This window comes from Solanum lycopersicum, chromosome 2 (genome assembly GCF_036512215.1).
Source record: "Solanum lycopersicum chromosome 2, SLM_r2.1".
In the NCBI taxonomy this organism is placed as follows: Eukaryota; Viridiplantae; Streptophyta; class Magnoliopsida; order Solanales; family Solanaceae; genus Solanum; species Solanum lycopersicum.
Genome location: NC_090801.1, coordinates 65,151,324 through 65,171,889, shown reverse-complemented (window position 1 = coordinate 65,171,889; position 20,566 = coordinate 65,151,324). Strand labels below are relative to the sequence as shown.

The window sequence follows — 20,566 nt, the reverse complement described above, 5'->3', positions numbered from 1 at the left end:
GTTATGGATAAAATCAATACAAAAGAATAGGTAAAATTTTGGAGAAAGACCAAAAGTGTACCAATATTGCAAACAAGAAAGACTATTAGTGCTTTATGTGAAAACTTAAGGATCACTTTAAGCCTTAACTAAAAAAAAGAGGGACTATTTTGATCCGTAAAATCATTATTAATGTAAAACAATCAACTCCATTTATTTTATTTTAAATCAAATATCTATCGATAAAAATACATTCACTAGACAATTTATCATTATTTAATTTTCGTATTATAATCTTGATAAGACTAACTATCCACCAAACAAGCCCTTAAAAAAGTTTAGCCTAATACTAGGAACATATGCCATGTTTTCTTCATAAATAACGTGGTTGCTTTAATTTAATGCATTGGTTAATATAGTCCATCAAATTATGACATGATTATGAATTTATGATGGAGTGGAAGTGTACAAGAATGAAAAATAGTAGAGAATATTAAGATGTTGTTACCTAATTAATTATCTTTGTACCACAATTAGCACTAGTATATGCGTTAATATGACATGCCTTGTATAGGATTTGATAGTACTTTTACACTAAAAAAGTCGTTACAGGAAAAACACATTGCACTAAATTAGTTCGATCATCGTACTTGTAATATTAATTTAACACTTGATGGAATTCTTAAGATTCAAGTTAATTATGCTCGTTTAGAATGATTACTTAAGACTGAAAGAAGAATATGCTGCTATAATAATAATAAAGAAATTGTAATCTACGTTAGTTAGATTGTCAGAATTATAGAGTATCAAAAAAAATCTAACATAAAAAAAAAAAAAAGAGGAGAAAAATCAGATATAAAAAATTATGATGCTTTTTACGTCGATAAAAATGGGAAGAAATTTTCTAAAGTTCAAATGTAGAAATAAACTTATAAGGTAATAACAAAGCAAATCAGTAAATTTTTCCTTTCTATTTTAAATTAGGGAAGGTAAAATCGCTATCAAATTTGAATGTGTAAAACCTTAATTTTTATGCAATAGCTTCAATTACAAAATAAAAAAATAGAAAAATTTATATTAGGTAAGTCCGATGCGACGAATTCAATCTAGTGGTAAATCCCTTATTTTAGTTAACAAATAATTTTCCAACTTAAACACCTTCAATTAGGGCTGTTCATAATCGAACTGAAATTGATAAGTCGAACCAATAAAAAGTTATTGATTTATTGTATTGGGTTATTGATTTAGTGGTTTTGATAATGAATTTTTTTTTTTTTTGTTATTGGATTTTTGGTTCTTAACGGTTTGAAGTTTTTTCTTAACGGTTAACTGATAGCCTGATAGTAAATTAAATAATTATATTTATACAATTTTTGTATATAAAGTCATCGACTTAAAGTTTAATTTCCTACTTTTATTTTTTGTTGTCTCAAACACTTGGTTATTCTACAATGTAAAAATGTTTGCTTTTGAGCAAGATATAATTTGTGAACTTAAGTACATGATTTATTTGGTCTGTCACCTTGTTTTTAAGTGATTTTTAATGTTTTTCTTTTTGATCAAATCTTAACTCTTAAATCGATAATAATCAAAAACTGATAAATTAATAACTGATAAGTCAATATCTTAATAATTCTATAATGACTTAGCATCTCAACAAAATAATAACCAATAAGTCAACTCAATAAACTTTAAAATCGAACCAAATCAACTGATAAACAGCCCTATCTCCAGTATAAAAGTGGTATTCGAAATTAATCCACGTCATAAATTGGTGGATTAATAAATACTAAATAAAATCGTAGTTCTCAAAATTTAGGCAAGGATAAGTGTGCAGTGGCAGTATTACTAGGTTCATCCGTATCTAACTGACGTTTTCTAATTTCTATATGTCATTTGTCCATGCCAATAATTTTGCCAACTATAATTTTCATATCCTTTTCTTAATTTTAGCAAATTTAGCTTCTCACATCTCAAGAGGGCACATTATTTCATGTAACATTTGACATCATCTGACTATGTTGTTTTATATTAATTTTTTCGGCCATTGTTATATTATATATATATTTTTAAATTAATTAAATTAATTTTTTAAATTAAATAAATTACATTAATTTAATATTTTAAATAAAAAAGTTTAAATACTCAAAATGTATACAAATAGTACTAAATTACATTTTTTTTCATATTAATATAATTAAAAAATACATTATAAACAAAAATTATTATAATTTGATTTTGAATATTTTTTTATAATAATTAAAAATGAACGGCGGTAGTAGTTGATTATTTTTCAATTGCACAAAAAATCATCAATACTGATTAAAAAAACTTAATTTTATAAATAATTGTGAACACTTTAAAAAAACATCAATTACAAAAATAATAATAAAAATTTTAATTATACTTTCTTGATTTAATAATATGATTAACTAATATAAAAATTTATTTTTAATATAATGATCCACTAATATGAAACGAACAGACCACCATATCATTCAAATTTAGAAAGAATATATACTAATTTATTTGCACATATTATTTACTTTAATATATGAGTAAATATAAAATATCCTTCAAGATTAATTCTATAAAAAACATGGCGATAAACGAAATGAAATTTTCGCAGTTTGTATTTTGCACAAACTATAATTAACAAAGACTGTAGGAGCCATTTGGTTCACGTTCTAATTGCACCAAAATTGTAATACAACAACTAATAAGAATATAAGAATTATTCTTTCAAGTATAACAGAATAATAATGTATGAATTGGTATACATGAGCTGTCTATTTTAAAATTAATTTTTTTTATATGTTTACAAAGTACGTACCACGTATATTTTGATTTCATTTTATATCTGGAATATTCAATACATAGATTCTAATTGAAATTAGTACTATAAAATGACATGTTGCATGAAACAACAAGTATATTAATTTTATTTAAGTCCCAACTAATCAAAACCAGAATTTAGTACTATAAAATGACGTTGCATGAATAATAAGTATATATTAATTTTATTTATGTCCCCACAAATCAAAACCTATAGTGGATCCCGCAGATTTCCATAGTTTTTGGACCTTACTATTCCCTTGCTGAAGCAAAATTTTTTACTAAGTGTATTCGAAAATTAATTTGATCACACGATTATTAGTTCATTTAAGATGTTTAAAATTTATTGAAAGGTCTAAAAATATTAGGTTATAATAATATATTGTGTCAAAAATATTTAAAATATATTATTTTATATATTATTTTATTTATATTCATAAATTTTTTTGATGAAGGGCGTCCTTTCACGTGCATACATATATAAACATTGAAAATTTATTGCAAATGTGCTTAATTATGTTTATAAAATATATATTCTATACCAATTAAAATTTTGATAATTTTATTCTAAATCTTAATTTATTCCTATATAAAGGAAGAACATCTCAAATATTGATCAAATATTAAATATAATATTAGTAATGGCAATTTTTCTTTATCACTATTAAAATTTATTCCGAACACATATTAAGAAAAAAGGAAAAAGATATAAATCATAATTTTACTTATTATTCTCCTTTATAATAAAAGACAAAATTTTAATAAGTAAGAAAACATCTTTTGTTAAACTTGAATAAATTTAATTATTTTGAATAAAATTTTATTAAAATGTTAAAGAAAAATGCACAAGTACTATTTTAATCTATATTCAAAATTTTATACTATACTAAAGTTTCATTATCACTGAACTTATTTTATAAGTAATGATTTACCCTTTTCAGCTTATGTTATATTAGCTTGAAAGAAAAAAAGTCAATCAACATTAGGCTCATAATATAGTATTACACAGGCTGAAAAGAGATAGAAAATTATTAATAAAATGAATTTAAAAAAATAATAAAATTTTTAACATAGATTAAAAAAATACCGGTGCATTATTCAAAATATGTTAAAAAAGAAGTAAAAGCCGATCCGCACCGACCGTATTGCGGTGAGATGATAGGGGCGTTGCGTGACTCTACAGCAATGGAAATTTCCCCTTTTACTGAATTCTAGTCTTTACAGTACAGAAGAGACTCAATTCTACGATAACCGCCTCATCAGTTTTCTCTCTCTCTCCCATCGTCACTTGCTTTGTCCAAATCCCCAACTTCCCCTCCTCCTCACAACACTTTGCCCCTTCAAAAACTAACCCCCCAATGGAAACTATTCAATTCTCTTCAACTTCAACTTCTTTGTTTATTTCAACTTCTTTCTTTTTCTCTCGGGTCTCTCAACAACAATGGAGATGGAGGAAGGTTTTAAGGGGTTACTCAGGTTAATTGGTTCTGTTAAGAATTACGATTGGGGCCGTACGGCGAAGGAGTCTTGTGTTGGACGTCTGTATAGGCTCAATTCTCGGACGAAAATTGATGAAAAACAGCCATATGCCGAGTTTTGGATGGGAACTCATGACTCTGGACCATCCTACATTGTGGTGGAACGAGGAGGAAGAATTCAGAATGGACATGCTAATGGCGGAGGAATTAGAGACAAGTGTTCTTTGAAAGATTGGATTCAGAAGAACCCTAGTGTACTTGGAGAAACTGTTCTTGCCAAATGGGGTACCCAGCTTCCTTTTCTCTTCAAGGTGGTTTCCTCTCTTCATTGCTTTTTATTTGCCCATACTGGGTTGTCGGCAGATTGTGATTTCTCATATTTAGACTGTATAAGGAACCAGGTTCCCTGATCAATTACAGGCTTTCTGTTATAGGTACTCTCAATTGAGAAAGCTTTGTCTATACAAGCTCATCCAGACAAGGATCTGGCAATTCTTTTGCATAAGGAGCAGCCACTCGTTTACAAGGATGATAACCACAAACCTGAGATGGCTTTGGCATTGACCAAGTTCGAGGCCTTGTGTGGCTTCATAAGTCTTGAGGTACTTCATAAGTTGTGCTAGATTTCAAGAAGTTCCAATAGAGTTAAGCAACTTGTTTTACTGGATCTGTGTAGTAATTGGCGGTGCAATAGACGCTCTAGTGCCAGATCACTTGTCTGGGACTAGCTTCTCATGTTTGAATCTGATTATTTATCAGGCTCCAGCATATTCGGAAAATATTCATTCTAAGATCATGGTGGGGACTCTAAGCTGACTGTAGAGCTGTCTCACTTAATTAAAAACAATGATGGGAATTTTTATTAAATATTGAAAGTTTGTTTTGTTTGCTTTCATTGTTTGATTAATAATTAACTGGACCTTTTGTTTTCAACTACTGGAATAAAGTAATGGATAAAGGTCCTAATTAGCTTCTTTATCCTCCATAAATAAAAGACTAATTAGTGGTTGCTCTAGTTAGAATATGTGTATAATAACTAACATGTATGTGTTTTATTATTCTCTATCTATCATATTATCTGTATTGCAAATTTTGGTGGGTTTAAGTCTATAAAGATCCAGAAATTGGGTCTGGACACAATGGAACTTAATACTTCATCATGTAGTTGGTTCTCGTCAAACAAAAAATCTATCTTGTTGGCTTGAGACAATGGAGTGAACTTACAGTTCCACATCTGTTGGACCTAAAATTAAAAATAGAAGGACACTGGATGTGATGATGATTTTCTTTTTCTCCAGGAGCTTAAAGTGATTGTTCAGACTGTGCCCGAGATTGTTGAAGTAGTTGGTAATGCGCTTGCAGAGCTAGTATTGGACTTGAGCGAGGATGATGAAGAGGAGAAAGGTAAATTAGTGCTCAGAAAATTATTCACGGAGATTATGTCAGCTAGCAAGGATGTGATCACGGAAGTACTTGCTAAGCTGATTAGTCGTCTGAACATTAAAAACAAGGTAAAGCATAATCCTTCCATGATTAGATGAAAGTTTTTTTTTTGCCATGATTATATGAAAGCTAAGACTTCCCTTGGAAATTTAATCTCTCTGTGCTTCTGTATGAAAGTTACTCATTTACGTGGCAGAATCTCTCAATGAATGTGAATTCTTATCCTCTTCATTGTCTTAGTTAATTGTTTGTGTCTTATTACACACCTCTTTAACCATTTTCCAATTTAAAGACACTATTTCAATGTGCCCCCTGAATACATTTGTTTGGGATTATAACGGTGGTGTTTGGGCCAACTTTTGAGCACCTCTCTATTCCAATGGGTACTTGCTGCCACCCATTGGGTAACTTTGTCCGCCGAGTTGTATAGACGGAAAGAAATCATTTAGTATCTAAAGAAGGAAAGAACAAGGGATATGGATGTGAATACACTTCGGCTGGACCCACCTATATAACACAAGGCCGCGGAATACTGTCTTGGCCTTCTCTCCTCCCCCTGGCACCCATTTTTTTTTAAAAATCCATCTAAACTGATTAAAGCGTGTGAATAAGAACAACATAAAAAAAGGTAAACAGAAATGCACATCTTCACTCTTCAGAAAACTAGGGATGATGATATTGAACTGATCTGGGCAGTTTCTTTAAATTTTCAATGTTGGTAATTCTCGGTTAATTATCCTTTATGTTGATTTTTAATGGTTGAAAGTGAAAGTTAAGCTTGGGTTGGCACTATCGATTTTTCCGGTGATGAGTGTGGCACTATCGATTTTTCCGGTGATGAGTGTGGCAATATGAAGATTGAACGTTTAGTTTCGTTATAAAAAAATATGAAGATTGAACTTCTAATTTTGATCTATTTTATCATGGTCTAGCTGGGTGTGCAACATACCAATTTTGGCATAACCTACAATTAGTTGCATTTGTTATTCAAATTCCTCCATGGAGCTACCTCTGGTTTTATTATACCATTGGTTGGCGGTGGTTTAATTTTGTTGTATTTCCTGCTTTACTTAAACCTCTGATTTCATAAACAAAAATACAATAACTTTTGTTACATTCAGGAAGCTACATGTAAACTATATTTTCCAGTATTTCTGCTTTAACATGGGAGACACATGATTTTCTTTTACAAATGACTTGTTAGAGGCTTAGAGCTTAACCGCATATTGTGTTGTCTGCTAAAGCATATCTGGAACTGTGCTATTTATATTCATGTTGCTTACTACATTTATTATTAAGGAAGTTGCTTATGCTTTGATGTTTTAGGTAAGGGTGCTGACCGACAAGGAACAACTGGTCCTAGGACTTGAGAAGCAGTATCCATCTGATGTTGGTGTTTTAGCAGCATTCTTGTTTAATTACGTGAAGCTCAATCCTGGTGAAGCTTTATATTTAGGGGCAAATGAACCCCATGCATATGTATATGGAGAATGTGTCGAATGTATGGCAACCTCAGATAATGTGGTACGCGCTGGCCTAACTCCCAAGCACCGGGATGTTAGAACTCTCTGTTCAATGCTCACGTATAGACAGGTACTATTAGAGTTGGTATTAAAGGCGTTCTTTTGTTCTCCATGTTTATCAACCGTTGTGGTATAGGAGACTGAGTTCATTTGAAGGTGAATAGCCGTCAAATTGAGCACACTATAAAAGTCCAATATTTACCATGATGGCCGAAATTCATGTTCAAATCACTTGTCTAGTCGGTTGAGGCAAAGAAGTTCCTAAACTAACAAAACTTATGGAAATTGGTTAGCAACAGTTAGGATACCTCTCAGTACACCTTAGGAGGTAATTTTATTGGTTACGGAAGGCAGGTCAGATGTCTGGCAAGACCACCTAACATGCAGGTTACATGGCATTCCCTATCTTTGATCTATGATCTGAATCAGTGTTTTTCTGTTACAGGGTAACCCTGAAATTCTGCACGGTACGGCAATAAATCCATACACAGTGAGATACCTCCCTCCTTTTGATGAATTCGAGGTGGATCATTGCATTCTCCCCCCATATTCAACTGTTACCTTCCCTTCTGCTCCTGGTCCGTCCATGTTTTTGGTCATGGGAGGAGAGGGAACAATGACCACATCAGCAGAAGTGATTGTGGTTGAAGGTGATGTCCTATTTGCACCTGCAAACACCAATATTACCATTGCAACCTCCTCTGGTTTGCACTTGTATAGAGCAGGTGTAAACAGCAGATTTTTTGAGGAATGATAGTTGTAGGCTTGTAGCCCCTTATGCTTGCTAATAAAACAGTGAATTTTTCTGTTACACTGGCTGTTCCACCTTGTATTAATAGCATGTTCAGGTATATAACCGCTTAAGTTAAGTGTAGTTTGGAAGTTAAAAACATCACTGGAAAGGTGGAAATTTTGCTGTACTATTTCTTCTATTGTCTAATATCAACATTAAGAAAAGGTGCTTTTAGAAAACAGAGATGTTAAGGATTAGAAAAGTACAAATGCAGGAAAAAGAGTTGTACTCTAGTGTGTAAAGTGGGACTAGGTAGGGGCAAGATTTGCTCTCCAGATCTCACTATACCGGATCATACTGATATGTTATTGAGTAAATTAGAGTAGGTGGTGTGCTGTGACTTGTTCGTATCCAAATTCCACTGTATTCATTTTAACCTTAAATTTTTGTTAATCCTTGCAGATGTAGTTTTTGTAATATTGCTGTAAATTGCGATTTATCTGATGGATTTAGTCCCCCTTTAACCTTTGGCATTGTCATTCATCTCTCTGAGATACAAAACAATAGCTGCACCACAGTTGAAGCACACTCGTTAATGAATGCCAATATATATTCTCAAGAAAGTGGAAGTTTAAAAGAAACCCCTAAAATATTATTCTCAAGCCATGTAAGTGTGTCTGATGGAACCAAACCTCACATTTCATTCAGAATTTACAAGATTCAACAGCAGATGGATATCAAAGCCAAATCAAGAAGTTGTTTATGAACTTCTAACAAAAAATTTCATGCTACTGAACCTACTTTTTCTGTTTTGTTGGTTTCTCGACATCAATCTATATCCAACAGATCTCCACAACCAATAAAAAAAGTACAAACTCAATCCTATCTTAACCTCTCAATCTTTGATTGAATCTAAGGCCAAAGCAGTGGTTTCAACTAGCCAACAAAAACCGGACATTAACACGGGGCTATTTTCCTTCATATTTGTGTCCCAGCTTAATTTAAGCTGTTTAACCATGACAAGATTAGCTGTGCACCCTTTCTCCATGAGCAATCTATCATTATATCATGGGCAACCCCTTCAATACAGACTGTTGGGATGCCATAAAATCTTCCTGTTTCATTGAGTCCTTCCATGTCCTGAGAGAATCACATTCATATGTTACTTTCAGAATACTAGGACTATTTAGCTCCAGATTTTACAAAACGCGCAAAATTTGAAACATCTCTTTAACAAATACTTTCCAAGATTATCCAAGAACTTACCACAATGAAATCATCCTTTGCACCCACTACAAGTACTTTAAATGCAGGATCCTCAAGTCGAGATACAGGAAGAGATGCGTTGAGCTTTCTTAGATCAAACAAAGGCATCCTTGAGCTTTCAGTCATTAGCTCTTGGTAACTAAAAAGGAGAAAAGAAAAGGCAAATGTTGCCGTAAGACAACATTGTGTATACATAGATGATTTAGTCAAGGTATAATTCCAACATATAATGCTTAGAACAAGATGCATAGCGAGATCATCTATTCTGTTTAATATAAAACATAACTCTCGAGCTTGATATTCAAACAAAATTACAAACATAATCTAGGAACTACACAGAACAAAATGTTAACGTAAACTCGATGACCACTATCCGAACTGGAGATTGAGTAACTCGGAAAATTTACATTAGTGGATTTTTGGAAAGAGCAATCCTCAAGCTGACATTAGAATAGTATATGCATCAGTTACCAGATCTTTACAATTCGACCAGGAAACTTTCAGTTCAAGTTACTAATACTTGGGAAGTGGTAGGAATAACTCAAGTGGGTAACATGTTTAAAGTCAACTTTTGCCACTCTTAGATTATCTAGTAGTACACAGGCATCTTCAAAATCCTCCTAATACCAGTGATGGAGAACATAGAAATGAGTTCTACGAAGGTCTTTGTCTATTAAGTCATTTACTCTTTCATCTGATATCTAAAACAATAACCATCTAAGTTCTAAAAAAAACCCATCTAAGTTCTAATTTGACTGACCGTGCAACCAGCTGATCCTCCATTCCTGCTGAGAAAAATGTTTCTTTACAAAGCGGTAAAGATGTTTGAAACGCTTTGGCTGCCAGGCTCCGAGTTACCTGCTCGAAATATCAAATTCACCATTTTGAAAAGAAAAAAAACGAGGATGTGCAAACGGGGCAAAAAGTAAACAGATGACGTTTCACTCACTTTTTTAATCATCGATAGTATTCACCGAAAAATCGAAACAGGAAGAATGGGTCCAAGTGGCTTCACTATGTACATATGTATGCCTAGTAAATACCAGTCTGTATCTGAGATAAGTGTGTATATGGTTTCTTTAAACTAAATAGACAAACCTTGAAAGCAGCAAGAGGCTTGGAGAAGAGATATCGCCATACTAAACCACTGAATAAAATAAAAGGGAAACAAGTTATTGAGTGAAAACAAAGTTCGTATGGAAGACAGGCCTTTTCAGTACAGGAAGTCACCTATTACCGGAAGGGGGTACTGAGCAAACGAGCACTGCTCCAGAAAGATTGGGGAATAAGCTTTTCTTTTCTGAATCAGAACCTGTAGCACCAAAAGAGCAAACTGTATGGATTGAGTAGAAGTAACCACTGTGAGGAACTTTTGGAATTGAGAGTAGAAAATGCAGTATGCCTTAGTTTGCAAACAATAACAAAAACACGATGACCTTTTACTGCTTCTCTTCTAATATTTGCAATGTAATACTGAACAATTAGCCCCCCAAATGAATGTCCAAGCAACACTGGTGGCAACCTGATCTCTTTGTGGATGAAGTCAGCAATATCACCAGCATGTGTCTACTGAATGCAGCAAAGTACAGAATTAGAAGGAACTGAAAACCGTTTCAGCAATGCACTAAGAGAAACCTGAATGAGAAATGTCAGCTCAGCGTAAATGTTATTACTCAAGCAACTTCCTGATTGACAACCAACAAGAATCTAACAGAAAGAAATGTAAAATACCTCGAGGGTACCTGCAACTGCAGCAGCAGGTGAATCACTTTCTCCCTGGCAATGTCAAAAAGGGTACATATACATTAATAACGTACCTTTGCTACTTCGATAGGGTTGCATTGCTATTTCACCATTTAAATGATAAATGAAATATCTTGGCGAAGTAACTAGTGGAATCTATTTGATCAAGTAAACAAAAGCTGAATATTTATCTGAGATTACAATTCTTCCAACATTATCAGGTCTTTTCTAAGGTAAACATTTAGTCGAACATAAATCAAACTGCAAATTAGTTCAGTCGGCTAATCGATCATCAGTACTGAATTAAGCATTATCTGGATACCGAAAAGAAATTAAGCAGTATTTTACATACTTTTATTCATGTAATTGCAGTGTAGAGTACCTGTCCCAACAAGCTGAGAGCATAAGAATCATATCCATTTTGGGAGAAGAAGGGGAGCCAGTGTTCAGCCCAGCACCAAGCAGCATGAAAGCTTCCATGAACAAAAACTAAAGGTGGGTTTTTAGTAGATCTTATCTGGTCACTGCCCCTCTGGTAGAGAACCTCCATGTTTAGACCAGAGGGAAGCTTGTGAAAAAGACGAGATTGTTCCTGCTTCAGTTCATAAGGAACCTTCATTTTGGGATCCCTCTTTAACACAGCACGAGTTGTTGATACTCCTCTCGATTGAGGAAATTTGGGAAGAATCAACGTACAGACCGTAGCCATTGTTTCTCACTACTTTTTTCCAACTGCTTTCTGTTTCCTTCTTCTCTTCCGTCTCACTTTATCACTTTAGGAATTTTTTGTTTCTTTTTTTACTTGTATCGATTTTTTTTTTTTGTGACAGCTTAATGTACTTGCTAACTTCAAATTTGAACATTAAAATCACACATACAATTTTGAAATTAAATTTGGTAGTTCAAATTCAAATATATAGGTATGAAATTGAGGATGATTAAGATTTAAGCCTAATTTAGAATCTAAATATTTTAAGTTCAAACGGTACAAATAATTTCAAACTAAAGTTTGACTTGTATAATTTTTGATACAAGTCTTGAATTGATTCTAAAATGGTTTAAATATTCAATTTGTTTGATCTAATTTTTCTTTAATAATTTTATAAACGGAAAAGGCTCAAAAATACCCCTGAACTATCACAAATAGCTCATGTGTACCGTTAAACTAAATTTTGGCTGAAAAATACCCTTCTAATAAATTATTGGGTCACTTTTACCCTTACTTTTAACAAAGGCGTGTTGAGTGCCACCTAGAACGCCACGTGGACACCACGGAAGCACCAAACAACCTCATCTCCACATAGACTCATAAAATCTTAATTATAATTTTTCCCTCGTTTCTCTAATAGATACAATTTTCACTTATTCTCGTTTCTCTAAAACATATTATGATTCCTCTTTCTTTCTCTTATACGATTTTCCCTTTCTCTTATACGATTTCCCCTAGGGTTTCACATATTTCCTTTCATGAATGCCATTAAATTTCAGAATTAATGAACCTAGGGGAAATCGTATAAGAGAAAATCGTAGTATGTTTTAGAGAAATAAGATGGGTGAATTGTATCTATTAGAGAAATGAGGGAAAATCGGAAACTAGGATTTTATGAGTCTATGTGGAGGTGAGGTTGTTTGGTGCTTAGGTGGCGTCCATGTGACACTTAATGCACTTCTGTTAAAAGTAAGGATAAAAATGACCCAATACGTTAACAAATGGGTATTTTTGAGTCAGAATTTAGTTTAAGGGTATATATGAGCTATTTCTGATAGTTCAGGGGTGTTTTTCACCCTTTTCCGTTTTATAAATGATTTTTTAAAAATAATTCTATAATTTTATATTTTATATTTAAAATAACAAAATTAAACAATATTTGGGTGTGTTTCGTATGGAGGAAAATATTCTTCGAAAAATATTTTTCAATTTTCTCATGTTTGGTTAGGTCTAATATTTTGAAAAATATTTTCCAAATCAACTCATTTTCTCAAATTTATGGAAAATGACTTCTCTTTAATACTTAAGGAAAACATTTTCCAAAACTCTCTTCCAACCTTCCCATACTCACCCACCCTACCAGCCCCACCCACCCACCCTACCAGCCCCACCCACCCACATCTACCAGCCCACCCACCCTACCAGCCCCACTAGCTCCCAACCAGCCTCCACCCCCACCATGAATATTTTTTATGTTTATTCTTTAAAAAAAAATTCAACTTCAAGAATGATTTTCTACTCTAGTAAAAAATAAAAGATATTTTCCAAAAATATTTTTTACTCAAAAAACAAACGCTAAAATATTTTTCTGAAAATATTTTCTAATCAGCAACCAAACATGAGAAAATAAGTCAAATATCTATTTGTTTTCCAGGAAAACATTTTTTAGGAAAACAGTTTCCATGAAAAACATTTTCCTTTATACCAAACACACCCTAAGAGATTATTACAGTTTGTTTATATTTAAGGGTAAAGTTGAAAGTAGTTTAGTTATGTGGTTCTCTACTTTCATTACGTCAATCTTTCTTATTGTATTTTATACAGTAGAAGAAAAATGGGAGAACAAAGCAAAGGAAGCAAAAAAAAAGATTGTTTTGTGCTTCAATTGAGTCGTAAAGTGAGTGTATAAATAGTGAGGGAAGCAAATTAGTATGTTCGGATTATATGCATGCATGCATGATAGTTCAATTTTTTTAAATCGGTCATTAAATTTGTTTGAAGGGAAACCAACACATCGTAATTGGTATTGATTCTTGTAATACCTTGATGATAAAAGGTAAACCAAAAATACCAATCACTTTTTTTTCATTTGGATTAACTTTATAATGTGAAAGTTTGCTTTTTATTTTTGGAAAAGTGCACAAGTATCCTCTCAATATATGCATAAAATTTCAGAGATACATTTATACTATACTAATGTCCTATTACCTCCTGAACTTATTTTATAAGTAATTTTCTTCCCCTTAACAGCCTACGTGCTTGAAAAAAAAAAGTCAACCAGCGTTGGGTCCACAAGATAGTGCCGCGTAGGCCGAAAAGGGGTAGAAAATTATCAATAAAATAAGTTCAGGGGGTAAGAGGACATTAATATAATATAAGTGTTTCTTTGAGATTTCGGGCATATGTTGAAAGGGTACTTGTGCATTATCCCTTTATTTTTTGGTGTTTTTCTAATTTAGAGGTTAAAGATTTTGCACGCACAATACACTTGAAAGAGTGATTCAATTAACTTTTCTTCATCTTCAAGAAAAATTAAAATTCATACTTCCATAACTAGCATCCCCTAGTTTGCTCAAATGATTTACAAATTTGAATTACTCGTAATTCTTTATATATTATAGTGTAATTTCCTCTTTCGTGTTTCTGAATGAAGTACTTTTTTTTCAATTTTCTCTTTTTTTCCTCCTCGACATTTTCAATGCTTTCACCTTTTAAATTACTATATAAGTTTTGACACGGTTGTTGCACAAAAGTTAATTAAACACTACTTTGAAATAACTACATTATTTTTGTTGACACAATCTTTGCACAAATGTTAATTAAACACTACTTTAAAATAGCTACACTATTTTTTTTGACAGATTGTTGCACAAAAGCTAATTAAACACTGATTTAAATAGCGAGGTTAAAATCTTACAAGCTTAATAAATGTTTCTTCAACGAATCTTTTAGAGTACTAAAAATATGTTAGTTTTGTTTTATACTCTACATACAAGTTAAGAGATTATTACAATTTATTTATATTTGAGGATGAAGTTGAAAGTAGTTAATTTTGTGGTTATCTATTAAAATTAGGTCAATCTTTTTTATTTTATTTTATAGAGAGTAGAAGAAAAAAAAAAGAGAAAGCAAAGGAAAGGAAGGAAATAGAAAAGATTTTTGTGCTTCAATTGAGTGGTGAAGTGAGTGTATAGATAGTCAAAGAAGCAACTTAGTATTTTTTGCATGAGTCAACACATAATCACACTATTAACAAGGTGGTTTATTTCCCACTTTATTGAAAATAATTTAATTTTTTGTTCAAAGAAGTTATTAAATTTGCTCGTAGGGTAACCAACACATGATAATTGATATTGAATCTTGTAACCCAAGATGATAAAATGCAAACAAAAAATACCAACCACTTTTTCACCCAGATTAATTTTACAATGTGAAAATTTTACTTTTTATTTTTTGGTGTTTTTCTAATTTAGGGGTTAAAGATTTTGCATGCACAATACATATGAAAAAGTGATTTCAATTAACATCTCTTCATCTTTAGGAGAAAAATCAAAAAACATAAAATTAAAATCATACCAACATTTTCATAACTAGTATCCCCTAGTTCACCCAAATTGTTTATAAATTCGAGTTCCTCGTAATTCTTTATATCGAATAGCGGAATTTCCTCTTTCGAGTTTCCATTTGATGTACTTTTTTCAATTTTCACCTTTTAAATAACTATATATTTTTGACATGGTTATTGCACAAAAGTTAAATAAACCATGTTTATAAATAGGCACATTATATTTTTGACACAATTATTGCACAAAAGTTAATTTAATATTTCTTTTAAATATCTAATTTAGTGGCTTAAATCCTACATGCTCAATAAATGTGTCTTGAATGAAGATTTTAGAGTACTAAAAGTGTTTGTCAGTTTTGTTTTATACTTAACATACAAATTAAAAGATTATTATAGTTCGCTTATATTTAAGGATGAAGTTGAAAATAGTTAAGTTTTGTGGTTCTCTATTAATATTATATCAATCTTTTTTTTTTTGTAATGAGTAGAAGGAAAAAAAGGAAGAAAGCAATGCAAAGGAAGAAAAAGAAAAGATTGTTTTGTACTTCAATTGAGTGGTGAAACGAATGTATAAATAGTGAGGGAAGCAAATTAGTATTTTTGGATCATATGCGTGCACGCATGACTCAACACATAATCACACACTTTTAACAAGGTGATTTTTTTCATCGATATTTTTTTTTCCAATAGGTCATTAAATTTTGCTTGAAGGGGGAACTAACCCATGGCAATTCGTATAGAATCTTGTAACACCAACATGATAAAATGCAAATAAAAAAGACGAACCACTTTTTTCACTTGGATGAATTTTACAATGTGAAAGTTTGCTTTTTTTTAGTGATTTACTGATTTTGAGGTTAAAAACTCTGCACACACAATGCACCTGAAAGAGTGATTTCAATTAACTTCTCTTCATCTTCATGAAAAAAATCAAAAAACATAAAATTAAAATTCATACCAACATTTTCATAACTTGTATCCCCTAGTTTGCCCAAATCATTTATAAATCCGAGATCCTCGTAATTCGTTATATTCAATATCAAAATTTTCTCTATCGAGTTTCTAAATGATTTTTTATTTTTATTTTATTTTTTATTTTTTACAATTTTCTCTTCTTTTTCTCCTCAACGATTTCAATTTCTACTTTCACCTTTTAAATAACTATATAATTTTTTGCACGATTATTGCATAAAAGTTAATTAATTTTTCATATTAAATAGCTACATTATTTTTTGACACAATTATTGTACAAAAGATAATTTAATACTGCTTTTAAATAGCTAATATAGAGGTTAAAAGCCTATATGCTCAATAAATGCATCTTGAATAAATGTTTTAGAGTACTAATAGTGTGTGTCAATTTTGTTTTATATTTAATATACAAATTATGAGATAATTATAGTTTGTTTATATTTGAGGATGAAGTTAAAAGTAGTTCAAGTTTGTGATTTTTTATTAACGTAACGCTTTTTTTTTTATTTCATAAAGAGTAGAAGAAAAAAGGGGAAAAAAAGAAACAAAGGAAGAAAAAAGAGATTGTTTTGTGCTTCAATTGAGTGGTGAAGTGAGTGTATGTATAGTGAGGAAAACAACTTCATATTTTTGGATTGTATGCTGGCATGCATGACTCAGCACATAATCACAGACTATTAACAAGATTGTTTTTTTTCATTATATTAAAAATAGTTCAATTTTTTTTTTTTAAATAGGTCATTAAATATGCCTGAAGAAGAACCAACACATGGTAATTGATATTGAATCTTGTAATGCCAAGATGATAAAATGCCAACAAAAAATGTCAACCACTTTTTCACCTTGATTAACTTTACAATATGAAAGATTGCTACTTATTTGTTGGTGTTATCTTAAATAAGAAGTTAAAGATTTTGCATGCACAATATACCTGAAAGAGTGATTTCAATTAACTTCTATTCATCTCCAGGATAAAAGTCAAAAAGCATAAAATTAAAATTCATACCAACATTTTCATAACTAATATTTTTCACCCAAATTGTTTGTTAATATGAGTTCCTCATAATTCTTTGCATCAAATAGCGAAATTTATAATTCGAGTTTCTAAATGAAGTATTTTTTTTTTCAATTTTCTCTTCATTTCCTACTTAATATTTTCAATCACTACTTTCACCTTTTGAATAACTGTATATTTTTCGATATAATTGTTGCACAAAAGTTAATTAAACACAGTCATAAATAACTACATTATTTTTTTGACGCAATTATTGCACAAAAGTTAATTTAATATTACTTTTAAATAGCTAATTTAGAGGTTAAAAGCATACATGCTCAATAAACGTGTCTTGGATGAATGTTTTAAAGTACTAAAAGGTGTTTCAGTTTTATTTTGTACTTAAATAACAAGTTAAGAGATTATTACAGTTGTTTATATTTAAGGATGAAGTTAAAAGTAATTTAGTTTTGTGGTTCTCTATTTAATATTTCGTCAATATTTTTTTATTTTATAGAGAGTAGTAGAAATAAGGGAGAAAACAAAGTAAAGGAAGAAATAAAAAAGATTGTTTTGTGCTTCAATTAAGTGGTGAAGTGAGTGTATAAATAGTGAGGGAAGCAACTTAATATTTTTGGATTATATACGTGCATGCATGACTATACACACAATCACATAGTATTAACAAAGTATTTTTTCCTCACTCTATTAGAAATAGTTCAATTAAATTTGTTTAAAGGGAAATCAATACATCGTAATTGATATTGATTCTTGTAATACCTTGATGATAAAAGGTAAACGAAAAATACCAACTATTTTTTTTCACTTGGATTAACTTTAAAATGTGAAAGTTTGCTTTTTATTTTTTAGTGTTTTGCTAATTTAGAGGTTAAAGATTTTGCACGTACAATACACTTGAAAGAGTGATTTCAATTAACTTCTCTTCAACTTCAAAAAAAAAATCAAAAAACATAAAATTAAAATTTATACCACCATTTTCATAACTAGCATCCCCTAGTTCGCACAAATGGTTTACAAATCTGAGTTACTCGTAATTTTTTATATCTTATAGTGTAATTTTCTCTTTCGAGTTTCTAACTATAGTATGTTTTTTCCAATTTTCTCCTTTTTCCTCCTCGACATTTTCAATTTCTACTTTCACCTATTAAATTACTAGATAAGTTTTGACACGATTGTTGCACAAAAGTTAATTAAACACTACTTCTAAATAAATACATTATTTTTGTTGACACAATGTTTGCACAAATATTAATTAAACACTACTTTGAAATAGCTACATTATTTTTTTTTGACACGACACAAAAGCTAATTGAACACTGATTTGAATAGCTTGAGATTAAAATCTTACAAGCTTAATAAATGTTTCTTCAACGAATCTTTTAGAGTACTAAAAATATGTCAGTTTTGTTTTATACTCTACATACAAGTTGAGAGATTGTTACAGTTTATTTATATTTGAGGATGAAATTGAAAGTAGTTAAGTTTTGTGGTTCTCTATTAACATTACATCAAATCTTTTTTATTTTATTTTTTAGAGAATGGAAGAAAAAAAAGGGAGAAAGCAAAGGAAATGAAGAACAAATAAAAGATTTTTTGTGCTTCAATTGAGTGATGAAGTGAGTGTATAAATAGCCAAAGAAGCAACTTAGTATTTTTGGATTATATACCCGCACGCATGAGTCAATACTTAATCACACACTATTAACAAGGTGATTTATTTCCTACTTTATTGAAAATAATTCAATTTTTTGTTCAAACATGCCATTAAATTTGCTTGTAGGGTAACCAAAACGTGATAATTGATATTGAATCTTGTAACCCAAGATGATAAAATGCAAACAAAAACTACCAACCACTTTTTCACCTTGATTAACTTTATAGTGCGAAAATTTGCTTTTATTTTTTGGTGTTTTTATAATTTAGGGGTTAAAGATTCTGAAAGCACAATATATAAAGCTGTCAATATGGGCTAGCCCATTTTTGGCGTGGATCAAAAAATGGTTGGCCCAATCCAAAAGTACGTGGGCTACAGGCTTGACGGGCCAGTTCACTTTTTTAAAGAAATTAAATTTTTTTATAATTATTTAATTAAATTTTAAATTATAATTTAAAATATTATCATAAATATCGACAAAACAATATTACATGATGTTAATGTTAGTAGTACTTGTTAATCAAATCAAAATAAAATTATTTTTATAATATTTGTTAGGGATAATTTCAGAGACCTCCATGTTTCGCTCTATAACACTCACCTCCCCTTTGATTTACGATATTACGTCTACCTCCCTTATTTTCATTTACTTGTAACCATTCTTTAAACCTATTTAAAATAAATATAATTAATATAGATTTGACAATTTTACTCTTTTTTATATAAAATAAATTAACACAAAGACTATTTTTTTAATCCAACAAAGATCAAAGTCTTCAACTAAGTTGACCCACATTTTCACCAAATATTAATTTTTTTATCTCTATTTCACCTTTACCAATTCACGTAAATTCCCCCCCCCCCCACCCACAATAAGCCATCATTTTCCGGCAACAATTTCTTCAAATAGAAAACCAAATTGAACTTCCCAAGAAAGAAGTTCGATAAGAACGATAAGATTTTGCTCTAGTTAAACATTTACACAAGCGAAGAAGAAACATGATCCAGCGAATAAAGATAAATCATTGAAAATTAGATCTAAACATTCATATATAACGGTAAATTTGTCAAATCTAAATTAATTTATATTTATTCAAATAGATTTAAAAAATGGTTACAAGAAAATAAAAATAAGGGAGATAGACGTAATATCGTAAACCACAGGGAAGGTGAGTGTTATAGAGCGAAACCTGGAGGGAGGTCTCTGAAATTATTTCTATTTATTAAGTTTTTTTTTCAAGTAAAAGTATAAATATTTAAATAAAAATCATAACCTAATTATTTTGAATTTGAACTCTCTTTAATTTTAAAATTTAATATTATATTATATTTTTAATTAATTATTATTGGCCCACGGGCCGGCCCTACCTATATTTCTCAAGCCCATCAAATCAACAGGCTTATTCAGGCCGGGCTAAAAAGCCCTTTTCTTAAATGAGCGCGAAAAATCTTAGCCCAACCCTATTAAATCCCGGGTTAGGCCAGGCCGACCCAACGAGGCTAGCCCATATCGACGGCTCTAACAATACACCTGAAAGAGTGATTTTGATTAACAACTCTTCATCTTTAGGAGAAAAGTCAAAAACATAAAATTAAAATTCATACCAACATTTTCATAACTAGTATCCCCTGGTTCACCCAAATTGTTTAT

The 20,566-nt window shown here is 30.9% G+C and overlaps 2 protein-coding genes across 2 annotated transcripts; one reads left to right on the top strand and one right to left on the bottom strand.

Moving 5' to 3' along the window:
* The first annotated feature begins 3,942 nt into the window (after positions 1 to 3,942).
* On the top strand, positions 3,943 to 8,230 carry LOC101267184 (mannose-6-phosphate isomerase 2). Its single transcript, XM_004232304.5, has 5 exons — positions 3,943 to 4,603; positions 4,727 to 4,894; positions 5,591 to 5,803; positions 7,062 to 7,328; positions 7,704 to 8,230. The coding sequence occupies exons 1-5, from the start codon at positions 4,256 to 4,258 to the stop codon at positions 8,010 to 8,012; spliced, it is 1,305 nt and encodes a 434-aa protein (XP_004232352.1). The 5' UTR covers positions 3,943 to 4,255; the 3' UTR covers positions 8,013 to 8,230.
* Positions 8,231 to 8,669: 439 nt separating this feature from the next.
* On the bottom strand, positions 8,670 to 11,876 carry LOC101267470 (uncharacterized). Its single transcript, XM_004232305.5, has 8 exons — positions 11,383 to 11,876; positions 10,989 to 11,033; positions 10,694 to 10,823; positions 10,488 to 10,569; positions 10,356 to 10,404; positions 10,018 to 10,115; positions 9,258 to 9,396; positions 8,670 to 9,131 (listed from the first exon to the last, which is right to left on the bottom strand). The coding sequence occupies exons 1-8, from the start codon at positions 11,707 to 11,709 to the stop codon at positions 8,988 to 8,990; spliced, it is 1,014 nt and encodes a 337-aa protein (XP_004232353.1). The 5' UTR covers positions 11,710 to 11,876; the 3' UTR covers positions 8,670 to 8,987.
* Between the last annotated feature and the right edge of the window lie 8,690 nt (positions 11,877 to 20,566).